This window comes from Carcharhinus amblyrhynchos, chromosome 27 (genome assembly GCF_965287045.1).
Source record: "Carcharhinus amblyrhynchos chromosome 27, sCarAmb.v2.hapA, whole genome shotgun sequence".
NCBI classification, from domain to species: domain Eukaryota; kingdom Metazoa; phylum Chordata; class Chondrichthyes; order Carcharhiniformes; family Carcharhinidae; genus Carcharhinus; species Carcharhinus amblyrhynchos.
The window spans coordinates 13,894,081-13,912,335 of record NC_137350.1 but is presented as its reverse complement, the minus strand read 5'-3'; the positions used below and the strand labels follow the sequence as shown (position 1 = coordinate 13,912,335).

At 44.2% G+C, this 18,255-nt stretch overlaps 1 protein-coding gene across 4 annotated transcripts in view; it reads left to right on the top strand.

Annotated features, from left to right (window-relative positions):
* The window catches only part of LOC145359066 (gap junction gamma-1 protein-like), a 59,001-nt gene extending 43,930 nt beyond the window's left edge, over nucleotides 1-15,071 (top strand). For 3 of the 4 annotated variants that reach the window (XM_080213439.1, XM_080213441.1, XM_080213438.1), the window contains exon 2: nucleotides 11,225-15,071. In XM_080213439.1, the coding sequence (XP_080069565.1) occupies nucleotides 11,253-12,425 (1,173 nt within the window). In that variant the 5' untranslated portion in view covers nucleotides 11,225-11,252 and the 3' untranslated portion in view covers nucleotides 12,426-15,071. Of the gene's footprint in view, nucleotides 1-4,924; nucleotides 5,009-11,224 lie in introns of those variants that run through there. The other variant, XM_080213440.1, reaches the window with a different exon arrangement.
* Nucleotides 15,072-18,255: the final 3,184 nt, after the last annotated feature.

Genomic DNA, 18,255 nt, shown 5'->3' with positions numbered 1-18,255 from the left:
AAGACTTTAATCCAACCTTGGGTGAACACGTTTTATTTGGGATACTTTTAACGATTTTAATTAAGAGTTTAACCAATAGTTTGTGGTTTAAGGGAAGGGATGGGACTTGAAGTTGGAACAAAGCGACAGTGTGCAGTTTGATGGGTGGGGAAGGGGTTTAGGAGGGTCAGGGCTTGGGAATGGGAGAGAAACCGACCCTCTGTGTTAATGGTAAACTTTAACATTCTGCATTCTACCCCTCCTCTTGTTTTGAGGATCCCAATGAACTGTGTTCAACATTGTTGCCAACGCCTGGGTAATAAGTTGTAACACTTTTTCCCTCCTTTGTCTCGCCCTCTCTTTCGCGCTCTGTCTGCAGTTTTTAACAGACTGGAAAACCAGCAGCAGTCCAGCCCGCACAGCTCGCCCCCTTCATCACTCCTTGGCTTAGTGCAGAGTGGTGAGCAAATACATTTAAAGTAACGAGCAGAGGAAACGTGTCCCCGGCTAGGGGTGGCTTGGGAGGGGGAGCTGGCGATACCAGGAAAGAGGAGGGGAGGGGGGGGGTGGAATAACCACCCACACAAAAAAACCCAGCAGCTTAACGTGGTTTCCGTTGTTTCTAGGGAATTGCTTGCAATAGTTTAAAAGTTAGATCATTGTTACCACATTTACTGTATTTCCAGGGGCCAGTTGGTGCATTCTTTAAATTCTCTGTTTATGCCACCATCGACTTTTCACTTACAGTTAGAGGTCTCTTTTTTTTTGAAGATTGTAGCATGATGAGTAATTCAAATTTTCGTCTATGCTTTGGAACAATCCAAAACGTGTTATTCCTCCCCCCCCACCTACATTTTTGATCATTATCTGAATGTACATTCTGAGCTGGCGTTTGTAGTTTTCATGATTGGGTTATTCATCTTCTTTAAAAAAAAATGGGATGTGGGTGTCGCTGGCTAGGCCAGCATTTATTACTCATCCCTGAGGAAGCGGTGGTGAACTGCTGTAGGTGCACCCACAGTGCTGTTAGGGGAGGCAGTTTCAGGATTTTGACCCCAGTGATGGTGAAGGTACCACAGTATGTTTCCGGAGTCCAGGAGAGTGAGTGACTTGGAGGGAAATCTCCGAGTGGTGGTATCCCCTTGTATCTGCTGCTCCTCCTTGTCCTTCTAGATGGTAGTGGCCGTGGGTTTGGAAGGAATTTTGGTGAGCTCCTAAAGTGCATCTTGTTGATGGTAGACACGGCTGCTACTGTTGATCTGTGGTGAAGGGATTGAATATCTTTGGAAGGGGCATAAATGAAGTGGGCTGCTTTGTCCTGGATGGTGTTGACATACTTGAGTGTTACTGGAGTTGCACTCATCCAGACAAGTAGAGAGTATTCCATTATGCTCCTGACCCATGCCCTGTAGATGGTGGACAGGCATGGGGAGTCAGGGGGTGAGTTATTCGCCACAGAATTCCTAGTCTTTGATCTGGTCTGGTAGACATGTGATTTATATGGCTGGTCATAGAATCCCATCTGACCCATCAGGTCTGCACCAATTCTTGACAGAGCATCTCACACAGGTCCTATCCCCATTACCCCACATGTTTACAATGGATAATCCATCTAACCTACACATCTTTGAACACTAAGGGGCAATTTAACATGGCCGATCTACTTAATCTGCACATCTTTGGACCAAGTGTTTTTTTTATGGGCCAACATTTTTATTATTTTAAACCAAATTATTGGATTCACTGATGTTTACATAGGTTTCTGAGGAGGTCCATGTGGGATGTTGGTGCCAGGCTTGAAATGTGGAAGTGGAGTTTGGTCCTTCCTCGCCTCTCATGAACCATTCTGCTGTGGATAGCACAGCTGACACAGTAATGCAATTTCACGTACAGCTTGGGCTTTACATAAGACACTTGCCCCTGAAATATCTCGAAATGCAGCAGCCTCCACAATGTTGTGGATGGCAAACTTCTTAATGGCCTTATTTTTGGGAATGCAGCAGGCACAGAATGGGCTGGATGTGGCCATGGCCTTTCTTGGCACATCCGTAATCCCTTCGCTTTTTAGTCATCTTCAGCACGAGTTAGCTCCCTGGAAGGAGAGTGAGGGAAATAAAGGGAAAACTAAGTTCTGCAACCTTATTTAACCCACAAGTTATTTTGCAAGATTTTTGAAAAGTGTCTGCGCGCAATTTTTTTTCCTGATTATTACTTGATATGGGGGTGGAGGAAGTGAAGAAATAAGCTCGTTTGTTTGACTGTTTACACTTAGCTTTCCCACCCGTTTCAGGAAAATAGGAATTAAACAATTCAGAAATTGATATCTTTCATGACTTTCCTAAGTTTATCTGAGCAGATGGCTAAGGGGACACAATACAAATGACATTGCCATTTGTACTGGGGTAGGTAGATGATGTCACCAAGGTTATGTTAGTGGACTAATAATCCAGAGGCCCAGGCTAATGCTCTGGGGACATGGGTTCGAATCCCACCATCGTTGCTGGTGGCATTTGAATTTGCTTAATAAAACCTGGAATTGAAAGGTTAGTCATGGTAACGGAGCTATAATTGATTATTGATCCATCCTTAAAGGATGGAAATTTGCCACTCTTCCTTCGTCTGGTGCAAGTGTGACAAAATTTGCACAACAACGTGGTTGACTATTAACTGCCCTCTTCAAATGGCCAAGCAAGCCACTCAGTCACAAATAGGGCTAGGCTACAAATACTGGGCCTTGCCAGGGGCACCCACATCTTGTAAAAGAACAAGTAAAGAAAGGAAGTTAACAAACATTCTTATAATGCTGTTGATCTCCAGAAAGTGCAAATGAAATTGGTTGTTTTAAGTATAGTTATTTTGTGGAGGTCTTTATCATTGGGACATTTTTGTAGTATCGTGGTTAGGATTCCATAACGTAACGGAAAAGTGATATACAGATTAGGGGGATTAGCCAGGTAAATACATGGGGTTATGGGAGAAGCCTGAGTAAGACTCGATGGGCCAAATGGCCTCCTTCTGCACTGTAGGGATTCTATGATTCTATCTATATCCCTCTGCAGACCCCTTGGGCGGAATTTTCCCGTCCAGCCCGCCACGGTAATCATTGAGAGTGGGATACGGACCATGCAAAGGTCCATTGACCTTGGACGGGACTTTCTAACCTTGGGGCGTGGAGGAGGTCTTTATCATTGGGACATTTTTGTAGTATAATGGTTAGGATTCCATAATGTTACGGAAAAGTGAGCTGTGTGAAATTCTTATACTGTAGTCACTTACTGAGAAGAATATCCAACTGTACAGTTACACAGTCTCTTTTTAAATGTTAGGTTTGTGATTATTTATAGCAATATTGTACCAGGTTGAGATGCTGGTAATTACATGAGCAACTGACATGCAATTATAGGGTTTGGCAGATGCCATGTTTGGCTGATAGCGCACTAGACTTGTGTCGTCAGACGATTCAATCATTTAATTTTCATTTTTATGTTCCTTATATACAAGTTATGTAGATTTTGACATGCAGAATTGGTTAGGCGCCATCCGAGTCGATTGGGTTTCCTCCAACCCCTTGCCTTGCCATTTAGGGAGTTGAAGGTTGGAGTACAGAAAATCTGTAGGATTTGCTCTTTTAATCCTTCTGTTTGGAGAGACAATAAGTTTGTGGAGATGGAATTAGGAAGTTACAAAGGGACGTAGAATCTAACTGCAGAAGGGGGACGTTCAGTCAATCAAGTCTGCACTGACCACAATCCTCTCCTCGCCCTATCCCCATCACCCCATGCATTTACCCTAGCTAGTCCCTTTGACACTAAGGGGCAGTTTAGCATGGCCAATCCACCTAACCTGTGGGAGGAAACCGGAGCACCCAGAAGAAATCCACGCAGATACGGGGAGAACGTGTAAACTCCACACAGATGGTGACCCAAGCCGGGGATCAGTCCCGGGTCTCTGGTGCTGTGAGGCAGTAGTGCTAACCACTGTGATACCCTGTGATTGTTAATTTTGCTGGTGGCGGGCTGGGCGGGAAAATTCCGCCCAAGGGGTCTGCAGAGGGATATAGATAGAATCATAGAATCCCTACAGTGCGGAAGGAGGCCATTTGGCCCATCGAGCCTTACTCAGGCTTCTGCCGTAACTCCAGGTATTTATCTGGCTAATCCCCCTAATCTATATATTTTGGGACACTGAGGGACAATTTACCATAGCTTAGCCAACCCACCTAACCTGCACATCTTTGGACTGTCAGAGGAAACCCATGCAAACACAGGGAGAATGTGCAAACTCCATACAGGTAGTCACCCAAGCCTGGAATTGATCCCGGGTCTCTGGCGCTGTGCGTGGGACAGCAGCGTTAACCGCTGTGCAACCCCTGCCCGTAACGTTGAGTGAATGGACAAAAAAGTGGCAGACGGAGCATAATATGGGGAAATATGAGGTTGTCCGCTTTGGCAGGAAGAATAGAAAAGCAGCAAATTATTTTAATGGGGAGAGAGTTCAAAACCTGAGGTACTGAGGGATCTGGGTGTCCCTGGTATATGAATTGGAAGATGTGTGCAGTCACAGCATGTGCTTAGGAAGGCAAATTACGTGTTTATTTCAAGAGGAATGGAATATAAAAGTAGGGATGTTTTGCCACAATTGTTGAGGCCACATCTGGTGTACAATGTGCAGTTTTGATCTCCTTACTTAAGAAAGAATATAAATGTGTGTCGAAGCAGTTCCAGGAAGGCTCACTTGACTGATACTTGGGGTGGACAGGGGTTACCTTTTGAAGAAAGGTTGGACAGGCTGGGCCTATAACCATTAGAGTTTATGGCACAGTGGTTAGCACTGCTGCCTCACAGCACCAGGAACCTGGATCACTGTCTGGGTGGAGTTTGATCTCTGTCAGTCAGTTTCCTGTCATTGTGAAGCTGCGTGGAATTTTTTTTTTCCTCATATGAAGAAGGCATTCGGCATGTTTGGTTTCATCGGTCAGAACACTGAATACGGGAGCTGGGACGTCTTGTTGACGTTGTACAAGACATTGGTAAGGCCACACTACTGTGTGCAATTCTGGTCACCCTATTATTGAAAGGATATTATTAAACTAGAAAGAGTGCAGAAAAGATTTACTAGGATGCTACCAGGACTTGATGGATTGAATTTTGAGAGGCTAGATAGATTGGGATTTTTTTTCTCTGGAGCGTAGGAGGCTGAAGGATGTTCTTATAGAGGTCTATAAAACAATGAGGGGCATAGATCAGCTAGATAGTCAATATCTTTTCCCAAAAGTAAGGGAGTCTAAAACTAGAGGGCATCAGTTTAAAGTGAGAAGGGAGGGATACAAAAGTGTCCAGAGGGGCAATTTTTTCACACAGAAGGTGGTGAGTGTCTGGAACAAGCTGCCAGAGACAGTAGTAGAAGCGGGTACAATTTTCTCTTTTAAAAAGCATTTAGATAACTACATGGATAAGATGGATATAGAAGGATATGGGCCAAATGCGGGCAATTGGGATTAGGTTGGTGTTTTTAAAAAAACAGGGCAGTATGGACAAATTGAGCTGAAGGGTCTGTTCCCATGTTGTAAACTTCAATGACTCTATATCACTTTTGTATCTTATGCTAATTACTCTAAATCTGTGCCCTCTCATTTTTGATCTTTTATGACCCACGGCCTATGGAGCACGTGCAAATCCTGAGCCCATGGAAATCTAGCTCATGAAATCTAGGAAATGTGACACCAGTTGTTGCTGTTTTTAAAATAATTGGTTGGTTTAGCACAGTGGTTAGAACTGCTGCCTCACGGAGTCAGGGACCCGGCTTGGGTGACTGCAGATTTGCACATTCTCCCCATGTCTGCATAGGTTTTCCCTCAGTCTGAGAAATCTGCTGGTTAGGTCCATTGGCCATGCTAAATTCTCCCTCAGTGTACCCGAACAGGCACCGGAGTGGGGCGACTAGGGGAATTTCACAGTAACTTCATTGCAGTGTTAACGTAAGCCTCCTTGTGACGCTAATAAACTTTTTAAACTTTTGGAAGATTAAGAGGTGATCTTATTGAAACAGGTTTGACAGGATGTTTCCACTTGTGGGGGAGACCAGAACGAGAGGAAACAGATTAAAAATAAAATGTCTCCCACTTAAAACAAAGATTAGGAGAATTTGTTTCTTCTGAAGATTGTGAGATTTGGGAGAGAGTGGTGAAGGCAGGTTCAATTACTATTTCTAAGGGGGGAGCGTAGATAGATTTCCCTGAATATATTTATTCACATCTTTGCCTGTCTGTCCTGTGGTGATGTGATTAAGGCTTTTAGTATTTTGGATGGATTTGACGGGATAGATTGGAATTTTTTTCTGCTGATGGGAGAGGGCAGGATAAGGGGATCGGAAATCAGGGTTAGGTTACTCAGCAGAGAAGTTAGGAAACAGTTCTTTTATGAAGAATGGGAAGCTCTGCCACAAAAAGCAGCTCAATTAATTTTAAATCTGAGTGTGATGAGATTTTTGCCAGCAAATGGCATTAAGAACCATTAAGCCCTACCGTGTAAATGGAATTAGGATCTCATTTAGCCACAGTCTCACTGATGGAGGGGAGGGGGAACAGGCTTGAGGGGCTTTGAGGGGAGAAACATAGGCCAAGATTTTAATCCCCCCACCCCATCCGGTGGTTTCCGAGACAGGTCAGAGGAGTATACAGTAGCACGGACAGGATTCCCTTGGGGATCCTGTCCGCCTTGACTGTGATGCAATTTTATGGTGAGGGGGTGCCTCGATCAGGAATCCCACCCCTGCCCTTACTAAGGCCCTTAAATGGCCACCTAATGGCTACAGAAGAGCCTTTTCTGCCCAGCCTTGATTTGTGAGCTGATGCATTCCAAATGACTGAGGGTGGGAAACATTCAAAGTTCTCGATCTTGAGTGGGGGTGAGGTGCCTTCATTGGAACTTCCCTTCAATTGGGGGCACGCTCCACCATCATGGACCAGGGACTTCTGTCCTCCCCCCCGCAAGCCAAGGGTAAGATAACCAACTCCAGGGCATTTCCTACCTTCTGCTTCCAGAACCCCTGGCAGTTACCAGGATTGCGGTTCCTGGGACTTAGTCTGAGATACAGCGCTCCAGTACCAGGTCCAGGCACTGCAGCACTGTGCCTTGGTGGGCTGGAAATTGGCCAACAGCTCTCTGAGTCGGGAGAAATGGCACTGGATCTGTCGGAGACGGTGGGGATGCGTTCCCCGTGAACTCTCCAGATGACAGGCAATGAGCACTCATCATCCTGAAAATGCAGCTCATAGGCTGAGCGCACACCTGAAATCTCTCAGAGACCACTGACCCAGTTAAGCTTCTTAAAGCTCCATTAGATCGTCTTGCTTGGCCCTCATCTATCTAATCATACCATTGAAGGTGACAATAACAGTGGCATCACATCCCAGTTCTACAGAGTCACTTAACAATTCCCCAGGAATCTTTTTGTCACCTTCCTCTTCTTTCTCCCATCTTAATAGCTTTGTCTGCGCACTTTCTGTACATGGATTGCGGTGTTTCAGGCAGTCCCTCGCCATCATCTTCTTGGGCAATTAAGGAAGGGGCATAATGCCCATATCCCATGGGCAAATTTCTAAAATCCAGATGTGCTCCTCAGTGTCATCATCTGCAAACTTGGGACAGCATCCACGTGATGATCATGGACCTCTCCATTACCATCATGCCCTTTGCATTCTAACCCCAAGTGTTGTCCATCACAAAACCTGCCAGCTACCGCCTCCATGTCACCTGCCACCTCCATCTTTTTTCAGCTCATCTGCTACAGAAATCTTCATTCCAACTATAGCCTCTCCAGGCTTGACTTGTTCTCCTGACAGTCCTCCCATCCTCTGCCCTCCCAAAAGATTTCTGGGGAAGGTGATGGACTAATGGTATTATCACTAGACTATTAGTCTAGAAATTCAGCAAATGTTCTGGGGACCAGGTTTTGAATCCCGCCATGGCAGATGGTGGAATTTGAATTCTAAAAAGTTCCCGGAATTAAGAATCTACTGAGTAGATTCAGTAAATATACGGAATCCATGAAACCATTGTTGATTGTTGGAAAAACTCACCTGCTTCACTAAAAACCCATGAGGTAGTTGGCAGTTTTTGTGATGGGCAACACTTGGGGTTAGAATGATGGTCCTTCAAGGAAAGATATCTGTTGTTCTTACCTGGTCTGACCTACATGTGACTCCAGAACCACAGTAGTGTGATTTGACTCTCAACTGCCCTCGGTCAACTAGGGATGGACAAGTTACTGCGGATGCTGGAATCTGAAACGAAAAGAGAAAATGCTGGAAAATCTCAGCAGGTCTGGCAGCATTAGTAAGGAGAGAAAATAGTTTTGAGTCCAAATGACCCTTTTGTCAATGGGCAATAAATGCTGTCCAGCCAGCGATGTCCATATCCCATAAATGAATAAAAGAAAATTCAGGTGATCCCAAAGCTCTGATGGCCATATCCTACCCATTATCCAATCCTACACTCCCTGCTGACCTATATTGGTTCCTGATACCCCAGTTCCAGAAGTATTGAATTTCTCAGCCTTGTGCTTAATATCCTCTGTGTGTCCCCGCCAGGGCTCGTTTGCCAGCACACTCTCGCCCCTGAATCAGGAGGTCGGGGTTCAAGTCCAACTCCTGCACTTTAGCACAGAAACCAAGGCTGAGATGCTAATGCAGTACTGAAGGAGTGCTGCACTGTCAGAGGTGCCACCTTCTGAACAAGACCTTAAACTGAGACTCTCTCCACCTGACCGTGTCATTATTTGGAAGAACAGCAGGGGGGTTATCCCTGGTGACCAGGCCGATATTTATTCCTCAATCAACATCACAGAAAGCATTAACTGATCATTGGCACACTGCTGTGGGGAAATTGCTGCCCTATTTCTACATTACAGTGAATACACTGCAATGGCTGTAGAGTGGTTTGAGATATCTAGGGGTCATGATAAGTGCTTTACAAATAACGGATTCCATACCCTGGAAGCTGGGACTAGACAGGGATTTTCCAGATTTTGGGTCTCGGGGTGATGGGAGCTGTCAGACCTTTTTCACTGAACTGTCTTTTACTGAGTCGTATTTACTCCCTCTTTATTCTTGATATATCTATCCATTCTCTCATCGCTGCTTGCTGATTTTTCTCTCATTTTCCAACTGTACAAATTACAAAAGCAAGTTACTGTAGATGCTGAAAGTCTAAAATAAAACAGCCTTTCCTTCATTTTTTTTCTCATTTCCTATTATAATACAAGTTGTCTCACAATAATCAGGTTCTGCTGAAGGGTGCACTTGCAATGTTGTAACCTGTTTTACTCCTTGATTGAATGTTGACTAATTTAAAGTTCATTTGTAGTTTCATGTGCAGGACCTGGTGTTTGGGTCCTTCAGGATTTTGTGATGCTGGGTAAGGGGTGCTGTACCGATATAAATACAATCTTTAATTTTCTGGTTTCTTTCCTAGCTGTGTTAATCCTCGCAATTGTCACCACGCACACGCACACACACACACACACACACACACACTCACCCCCAGCCAACTCCTTAAATGTCTCCATTGCTGTAACATTTTGTCTCTTTCCTTGCCCAATCACTTGTGGCTATGGCACCGTGGCATTGATGGCTTGGATCCCATATTATGAAATTCCCTCTCTTACAATCTCCCCTTCGTTCACCTCCATTTACTTAGAGCACACACATCTTTGGTCAAGCTCTTGGTTACCCCTCCCCTCTCTGAGGTTCCCCATTTGTATGTTCACTGACCCATGAAGAGCAGCTTCTTAAGAGCTGCTAAATGCAAGTTGCTGGTTTTCCCCTCACTCTCATTCATGCAGCACCCCACACGGGAAAAAAACTAACACGAGTAATGTATGTTAGTTTTAAGTAGAAAAGGGCACAGGAGGCCAGAAGAAAATCAGCCACAAGATAAAGACAAGGCATCACAGGGAGCAACAAGGGTTGGACGTGAGCCGAAGGAAAAGTGAGAGAACACGAAGAAAAGGGAGCATGTCGTCTCTCTGTCTGGCCCCAAAAATCTCTGTGTCTGTTTGCGTGTGTGTGTCTGTTTGCGTGTGTGTGTCTCTTCCACCCCAGAGCAGTGTTATGGCTCCACCTTCTGAGGCATACAAATACTACAAGAAGAAATGTTTTCTGCTTCAAACTCCCTGAGCAATGTGAGATGTAAACTCCTTTGGGTTTAGAAATCTGATGGAGACTTTAGGAATAAAAAAGGCTTTGAATTATCAGGAGAAGGCTGTGGGCTCTTTCATGTACTGAGGTCTTCCCAAAGTGATTTGCAACCATTTGAGCTACTGTTGAACGAGCAAGTACGGTCCCATGGAAACAGCCAGTAACATCAATGACCAGCTAGTCTGTTATCGATAATTATGGTTAATTAATGAGTGTTGGCCTGGACACCGATTTAATCCCTTCCGAAAAATGAGGCAGCGCTCTGGTGAACAACCGCTGAAGATGCAGTATTGATCAGGCTTTGTTGAATCTTACATGGCAAATCATTGAATCTCTACAGAAGGAGGCCATTCAGTCCATCAAGTTTGCACTGGCACCAATCCCACCCAGGCCCTACCCCTGTAATCCCATATATTTGCCCTGCTAACTCCCCTGACACACTCCAATTTTGCATGGCCAATCCATCTAACCTGCGCATCTCTGGAGTTTAGATGCTAGCACTTCTGTTTGCGCATCTTTTTCTAAGACCAATAACTTGCTGGTTGCTGGTCATGAGAAGATCTTGTGGTACTTTCTCTCTCTCTCCTCCCTTTTTCACTCAGCTTCTTACCCAGCACATCCCCACCACCATATTCCTGTAACTCCCGTGTGTTTACCAAAGCTAATCCTGTAACTCTGTGCGTTTACCACAGCTGATCCCCCTAATCTACACAATGCTAAGAGGCAATTTAGCCTGGCCAACGTATCTAACCTGCATGTTTTTCGGACTGTGAGCAGAAACCGGAGCACCCGGAGAGAACCCACGCAGACACGGGGAGAATGTGCAACCTCCACACAGACAGTGTCCCGAGGCCGGAATCAAACCCAGGTCCCTGATGCTGTGAGGCAGCAGTGCTAACCACTGTGCCACATCGTGCTGAGGGTGCGCTGAATATCGTGTGCATATTCCCTGGTTTCTGAAACTATTTTGTGGGGTTATAGTTTTTTTTTGTTGTTCGTACAAATGCTCCGTTTTGTGTCTAACGGTGACGATCTGTCGTCTTGCAGGGGCCAATCGTAAAGCTGTCTGAATAACATGAGCTGGAGTTTTCTAACACGTCTTCTCGAGGAGATCCACAACCACTCCACGTTCGTTGGCAAGCTATGGCTGACTGTCCTCATTATATTCCGCATTGTGCTGACGGTGGTCGGAGGGGAATCGATTTACTACGACGAGCAGACCAAGTTCGTCTGCAATACAGGGCAGCCGGGCTGTGAGAACGTTTGCTACGATGCCTTTGCCCCGTTATCCCACGTGAGGTTCTGGGTGTTCCAGATCATACTGATCGCAACCCCGTCTGTCGTCTACCTGGGCTACGCCGTCCACAAGATTGCTGCAACGGAAGACCACGAGTACGGGCGGCAGAAGCCCAGGAAGCACCAGTACGCAGTGCAGTGGAAGCAGCATCGCGCTTTGGAAGAGGCTGAGGATGACAATGTCGAGGATCCCATACTGTATCCGGAGATAGAACTGCACAGCGATAAAGACAACGCAGATCAGAAGAGCTTGAGCAAGCACGATGGGCGGCGCCGCATCAAGCGAGACGGTCTGCTGAAAATTTACGTGGTGCAGTTGCTTACCAGGACTGCCATCGAGCTGAGTTTTCTCGTGGGCCAGTATATTTTGTACGGCTTTGAGGTGGCCGCGAGGTACCAGTGTCAAAGGGATCCCTGCCCTCATCGGGTAGACTGCTTTGTATCTAGGCCAACAGAAAAGACCATTTTTCTTCTGATAATGTACGGAGTAAGCTGCCTCTGTTTAGTCATAGACGTCTGGGAGTTGGCGCATCTGGGATTTGGAATGATAAGGGATGTACTACGAAACAAGCAAAACTCCGTAACAGAGGCTAGCTATAGTTACCCCTACACGTGGAACACCCCGTCTGCTCCCCCCGGCTACAACATTGCCATCAAACCGGATCAGATTCCGTACACGGAACTCTCCAATGCCAAAATGGCTTACAAGCAAAACAAGGCGAACATCGCCCAGGAGCAGCAGTACGGCAGCAACGACGAAAACATCCCGGCCAACTTGGAAAGCGTGCAGCAGCAGCTGAAAATGGCCCAGGAGCGACTGGACCTGGCGTTCCAGGCTTACAATGAGCACAGCAAGCTCTCGAACCATCCCAGGGAAAAGAAGAAGGCGGGATCGAACAAGAGCAGCGTAAGCAGCAAATCCGGAGACGGGAAAACCTCTGTGTGGATTTGATAACTATTTCCTTGCTCAGTTGGCTTCAGTTGCCAATGGCTTATTACAAATGAATAGTTGAAACTGTTAGCATGGGTTATATTAAACGGCTGTTGGAGATCCACTCCAGGTCAAAATGTGTTGTCCACCCACCACAATACTGGGTTATCTTGGGTTCCATCTGTGGAGGTCTGCATTGGAATCTGTTGCAGATTAAGCTATCTTTTTCTGCATCATTGAAGAACTGTGCTGGCTGCGGAGGTGACTTCTGTCGGGTAGACTTTGGTGGCGCAATTGCCACTATTGGATTTAAGTTTATTCCTTCCACCAGCCATATTGCCAAGTTGGCTAAAGGTGTTTCAAAAACGGAACGCAGCCCTCACTATTCAGCTGTGTATACAAAACAAGTGCCTTTTTTTTGGGGAAGAGGACAGCGACAAACAGCAGGTCAATAATCATAGGTGGTCATGGTCAGTAAATCAAGGTCACTGGAGATTTGCATTTGAATAATTCTGTATTGAACTTAAAGTAATTTTTTTATAGTGACAGTGACTCTAGTATCGTTTTGTTATTATGATACTTGCACACAACATTTCAGGACAATGGTTTATCTAGACTGTGTAATGACTTCTAATACGATGACACATTCTATCACACTCTGAGACTGGCAGCTATCTGCTTTACATACCTCCCTTTCTTTTTTTCAAAATAATTTAAGTTGGATTTGATTACAATCCTGGATTGAATGAAAATTGACATGGGTGCAAAATCTATCTTGATGCTGTGTTACTTTTACAGTGCAGGATACTGCAGAAAAGTTTGAGATGCCGTTGACAGCTGCACACCTTCAGTTACAAGAGACCACATTGTCCAAGATTTCTAATCATGATCTTATTCAGTAAATGGTTTAATGCACACTTTTTTTTTAATTATTAGAACAAAGATAAGCAACTAGTGTAACAAGGTAGTGAATTGGCACTTAAAACAAAGATGGTTCCTAAATTAAATCAAACTGCACATGAGAGACTGATCAGTGATGCTAAATTATCTCCAGCATAGAAAATGCTGTTTTTCATCTTCAGTCGGAATTTAATTTTGAGAGGCACGTATCTGGAGTGGGCAAACATGTTTCTAGGACACATTGTGATAAATTTTGGTACCATAGTATGCAGTGTTCAACATGTAAGTAATATAACTGCTTGGATGTGCGCTCGACTGAGACACTTCTGTCGAAGAATGACCCATTGCACAAACAGCAAGCAATTACCGTGGCGCCTTAAGTAGTAAGGTTTCTTGGGAGAAAAATTTCCAACGCCATTTCTTTTCTCTCCTTTTCTTTCCCCAATTGGCGATCCAAAGTAAACGTTGAATGATAAGTTGTTGACCTTCCTCAACGTTTCGTGGTCAGCTGTTGCCAACGTTCCAAAAAGAAGCCTTCATATTTACTTTGGTGACCCAACATTTTATTTATGTTAATGTACCAAAGCTCATAAAATGGATTGGGCATGGCTACGATGAGTTTATATTACAAAGGGATGAGTCCTCAATGCCAGTATTGGACCTGTTGGGAGATGTGTTTACAATTGTTTTGTTATTGATCAGAGTTAAATAGAATACATACTATCTAGAAAAGCTTAGCAGAACGAAAGGTTAATGCTTCCAGGTGTAAGAGAAGGAACCTTTGCTGAGCTTTGGTTTTTTTTAAGAAGAGGATTTGCCAAATTAAAATCCACTGTCTTCAAATATTGTTTCACAAATGCTCAACTCTGACTTCCAAGGCACCAAATGTACTTTTTTTTGTTTCTGTATTGGAACAAATTGTAACATTTGAAGAATGCCTTTGTTTGCAAATAACCTTGTGCTTGGCAAAGTGTTTCTGTAGCAGAGACGTTATTGGAAATCATCGACGAGGAACCTTTCAGTTTGTCCCTATCGTATTTTTGAAAGAGAGTTTTTCGTGTGTACTTTCCAGCCAAAACATTATTAGGTTCGGAGGAGTGTTTGCTCCAGATGTTTGCAGCACTCTTGACCATCAACAGATTAAAATGTCTGCTCGTTACAGATGCAGGGGTCACTCCTGATTGGTTGAAAGTGCCGTATGATTTCATGTCGAAGACACGTTCTCAAGCTGGACCTTGCCTTTTTAGCTAAAAGGGAACATTAATTATTTTTAGAATATTGAACCATATTTAAAAATAATACCTGCTTTCACCTACCTTTTATTTTGAATTTAGCTATACCGCACATCACTTTTTAGTGAAGTGATGGGAGTGCCAAATAGAAAACTGTCTCCTGATCCATCAGGTCAATTTTTATGATAAATTTTGCGTTGCCATTTGAAAGAAAAACAAGGTGCCTTTTTTTCTGTGTTCTCTTACCTAACTTTCATGCTACATTCCAAACTCTGTGTAAAAGGCATATTTTATTTCATGCTGAAGTTGTGTGCATGCAGAACCAAGTCTTCACATTGTCTTCTTTAGTTGTCTAAGGAAATGTACCTTTGTCATTGCATAATCAATGCAAATTATCCTAGATTTTTTATATAATACAATTGGCAAAAAAAAGTCATCATATTTGAAGAAACAAGTTTGTTTGAAAGCCTGTCTGTTTTCTGCATGTTTTCAGAAGTACTTCAGAATTGTAACTACAAATAGAGGTTTTGTTCTATATGTTGTCTGTCTGTTCTTTCACTCGTGTATGCTTGTGTCGTGCTATTTAAAATGGTTCCCTTCCATGCAATTTGAATGGAACCGGGATGAACTTCCATGCCTCATGTATTTTGGGCGCGCAACGTTGGTTTAGGCTTACATTAACACTGCAACGAAGTTACTATGAAAATCTCCTAGTCGCCAAACTCCAGCGCCTGTTTGGGTACACTGAGGGAGAATTTAGCATGGCCAGTGTACCTAAGCCGCACATCTTTCAGACTGTGGGAGGAAACTGGCGCACCCGGAGGAAACCCACGCAGACACAGAGAACGTGCAGATTCCACGTGGACAGTGATCCACGCCAGGGATCGAGCCCAGGTCCCTGGTGCTGTAGGCAGCAGTGCTAACCATTGTACCACCCTTGGGGGAGGAATGATCAACATCAAAAATATTAATATCTAATGATGGAGTATTCTGTCCAATTCTGAACACATATTAGAAAGGGTGCTGAAAAGGTTTATGAAAATTGGTTTCGGGGCAAGGTGGTAGATTGGAGAAGCCAAGACCCTTCTTGTTGGAAAAGGGAAGATTGAGAGGAGGTTTTGCAGAAGTATTCAAAATCACGAGGTGTCTGGTCAGAGTAGATAGTGAGAAACTTGTTTCTATTGCTGTAAGGATTGAATACCAGAGGACTGAGGTTAAGGTGATTGTCAAAAGAAGTGGTGATGAAGTGATGATTTCCACGCCGAGTAGTTAGGATCTGGAATGCACTACCTAGAAGTTGGAGGCACACTCAACCAAGACATTGAAGTTGGAATTGGATCATTATCTGAAGAGAAAAATTCCAGGGCTATGGAGTAAAGACACAAGTGGCACTATGATGGGCCAAATGGCCCCCCCCTTACATGATGTGACCATTCTAAGATTCTATGCCTGTAACACCGTTTAAGTTCAGTCCCATATCTTTAAAGATGGCAGAATATTATGCAGCAGTACACTTCACAATAAGAATTTCAGGTTAAGTGTTGTTCCTGTTGTAAATGGTCTCAGTCGAGTTATTAGCAGAATTGGAGATCCTGGAAGTGTGGTTACATTGGGGTTAAGGCCAAGACCCATGTGCTACTTTAATTTTAAAAAGATAGTTCCATTTCATGCCAACAGCCTTTTAGTTATCTCAATGCATCCAGTATGCTTGCTGTCTGTTGTTGCCTTCACCCATGTGACGTCAGTCCCTCCTTATTGCTGCAGGAATGAGCAGTTCTCTGGGATATCTTGCCATCCGGGGGACGCTACACGACTCTGTCTGGTTTAAAGTTCATGGGCTAGAGCTTCTGATGAGTGAAGTTCGCTTAGAAGCACTTAAAGCACTTGTGCCGCATTCCTGTGCTTTCTATTTTTACAAAGACCTTCAATGTGTGCACCACTGCCAGGATTCCTTTAATTCAGGAGAACAATAAAAATGCCTCTGACCTTCGGAGAAGAGCAGTAGTCAATGTCTCAGCTTTTGGCCACATACCCCTTATTGACAAGAATATCAGAATAGTTTGCCCCTCTTTCCTTGGGAGGGAATTGGCTGCCTCCTAATTGAGGCACTAGTTTCCTACAAGGTCTTGGGTGAAAATGATGGTTGTGCAACAAGTGAAGTGGATGAGGGAGCCCTGAGCATGAGACAGAACGGTGATGTTCTTTGTCCATATTCAGAACAGTTGGCATTGGGAGAAGTTGGTCTGTTTGTGAATATATTGAATTTCACTATGGTCCAGATCATCTGCAATGTGTGACTAATTTGGGTTGCACAGTGGTTAGCGCTGTTGCAGCACAGTGCCATGGACAGTCAGAAATACTTGCTGGTTAGGTGCATTGGCCATGCTGAATTCTCCCTCAGGGTACTTGAACAGGCATCGGGGTGTGGTGACTTGGGGATTTTCACGGTAACTTCATTGCAGTGTTCGTGTAAGTCTACTTGTGACACTGATAAACTTTAAACTTAAAATGAAGTCAGATTATGGGTCAGATTAGAAACTCCAAAGTACTTTTTGGAGATCGCTTGAACAATAAGTTTTGTATCTTGAATTTGGTCAGGATGAGCATATGTTTCACTTCATTCAACAATCCACAAGGGAGATTTTATCAAGTAACGTTTATGGTTAACATGTATAAAAAGAAAATTAGCAATATCTTTTATCAACTACAAACACCTCATATCTGCAAAACCCTATTAACTTCCTATTAACCTTTTTCCATTCTAAATTCCTGTACCATATAATTGTTAATGTAAAACAGTCACAGTGATAATTCTGTTCAAAACCTCAGCTTATAACTGCAGAGAAGTATCTGAGCTCTAATCAATTCTTGTGGCATATTGCCATGTATTTTACAATTCATTGAATCCCTACAGTGCAGAAGGAGGCCATTCAGCCCATCGAGACTGCACCAACGACAATCCCACCCAGGCATAACTCCACCTATTTACCCTGCCAATTGCACTAACACTAATGGGCAACTTAGCACAGTCCATCAACCTAACCTGCACACCTCTGGGTGGTGGGAGGAAACTGGAGCACCTGGGGAAACTCGTGCAGACAGGGTGCGAATGTGCAAATCCACACAGTCAGTCATCCGAGGCCGAAATTGAACCCGGGCCCCTGGCCCTCTGAAGCAGCAATGCTAAGCACTGTGTCACTTTAACAAATAAGTACAACCAAAGGATTTTACAAGATAAGAACAGGATATGAATATAATTTAGTCACAGAATTGCATCTGTGTCTCTCAATCTAATTATCACCCTCTCACCTTACTTCATACAGGCTAAGTTTTTTTATAGTTTATTTATTAGTGTCACAAGTGGGTTTACATTAACATTGCAATGAAGTTACTTTGGAAATCCCCTTGTCACTACAATCCAGTACCTGATTGGGTACGCTAAGGAAGAATTTAGCATGGCTTTCGGACTGTGGGAGGAAACTGGAGCACCCGGAGGAAACCCACGCAGACACAGGAAGAACGTGCAGTCTTCGCACAGACAGTGACCCAAGGTGGGAATCGAACCAGGTCCTTGGTGTTGTGAGGCAGCAGTACTAACTGCTATGCCACTGTGCTGCCGCAGGAGAACAGTCAGCAGCAGCAGGTAAATGATCCAAGGTGCATCGCAACTTCATTTAGGCATACTGGCTGCGTCTTGTTGCTCATCCAAAACCTCAGGG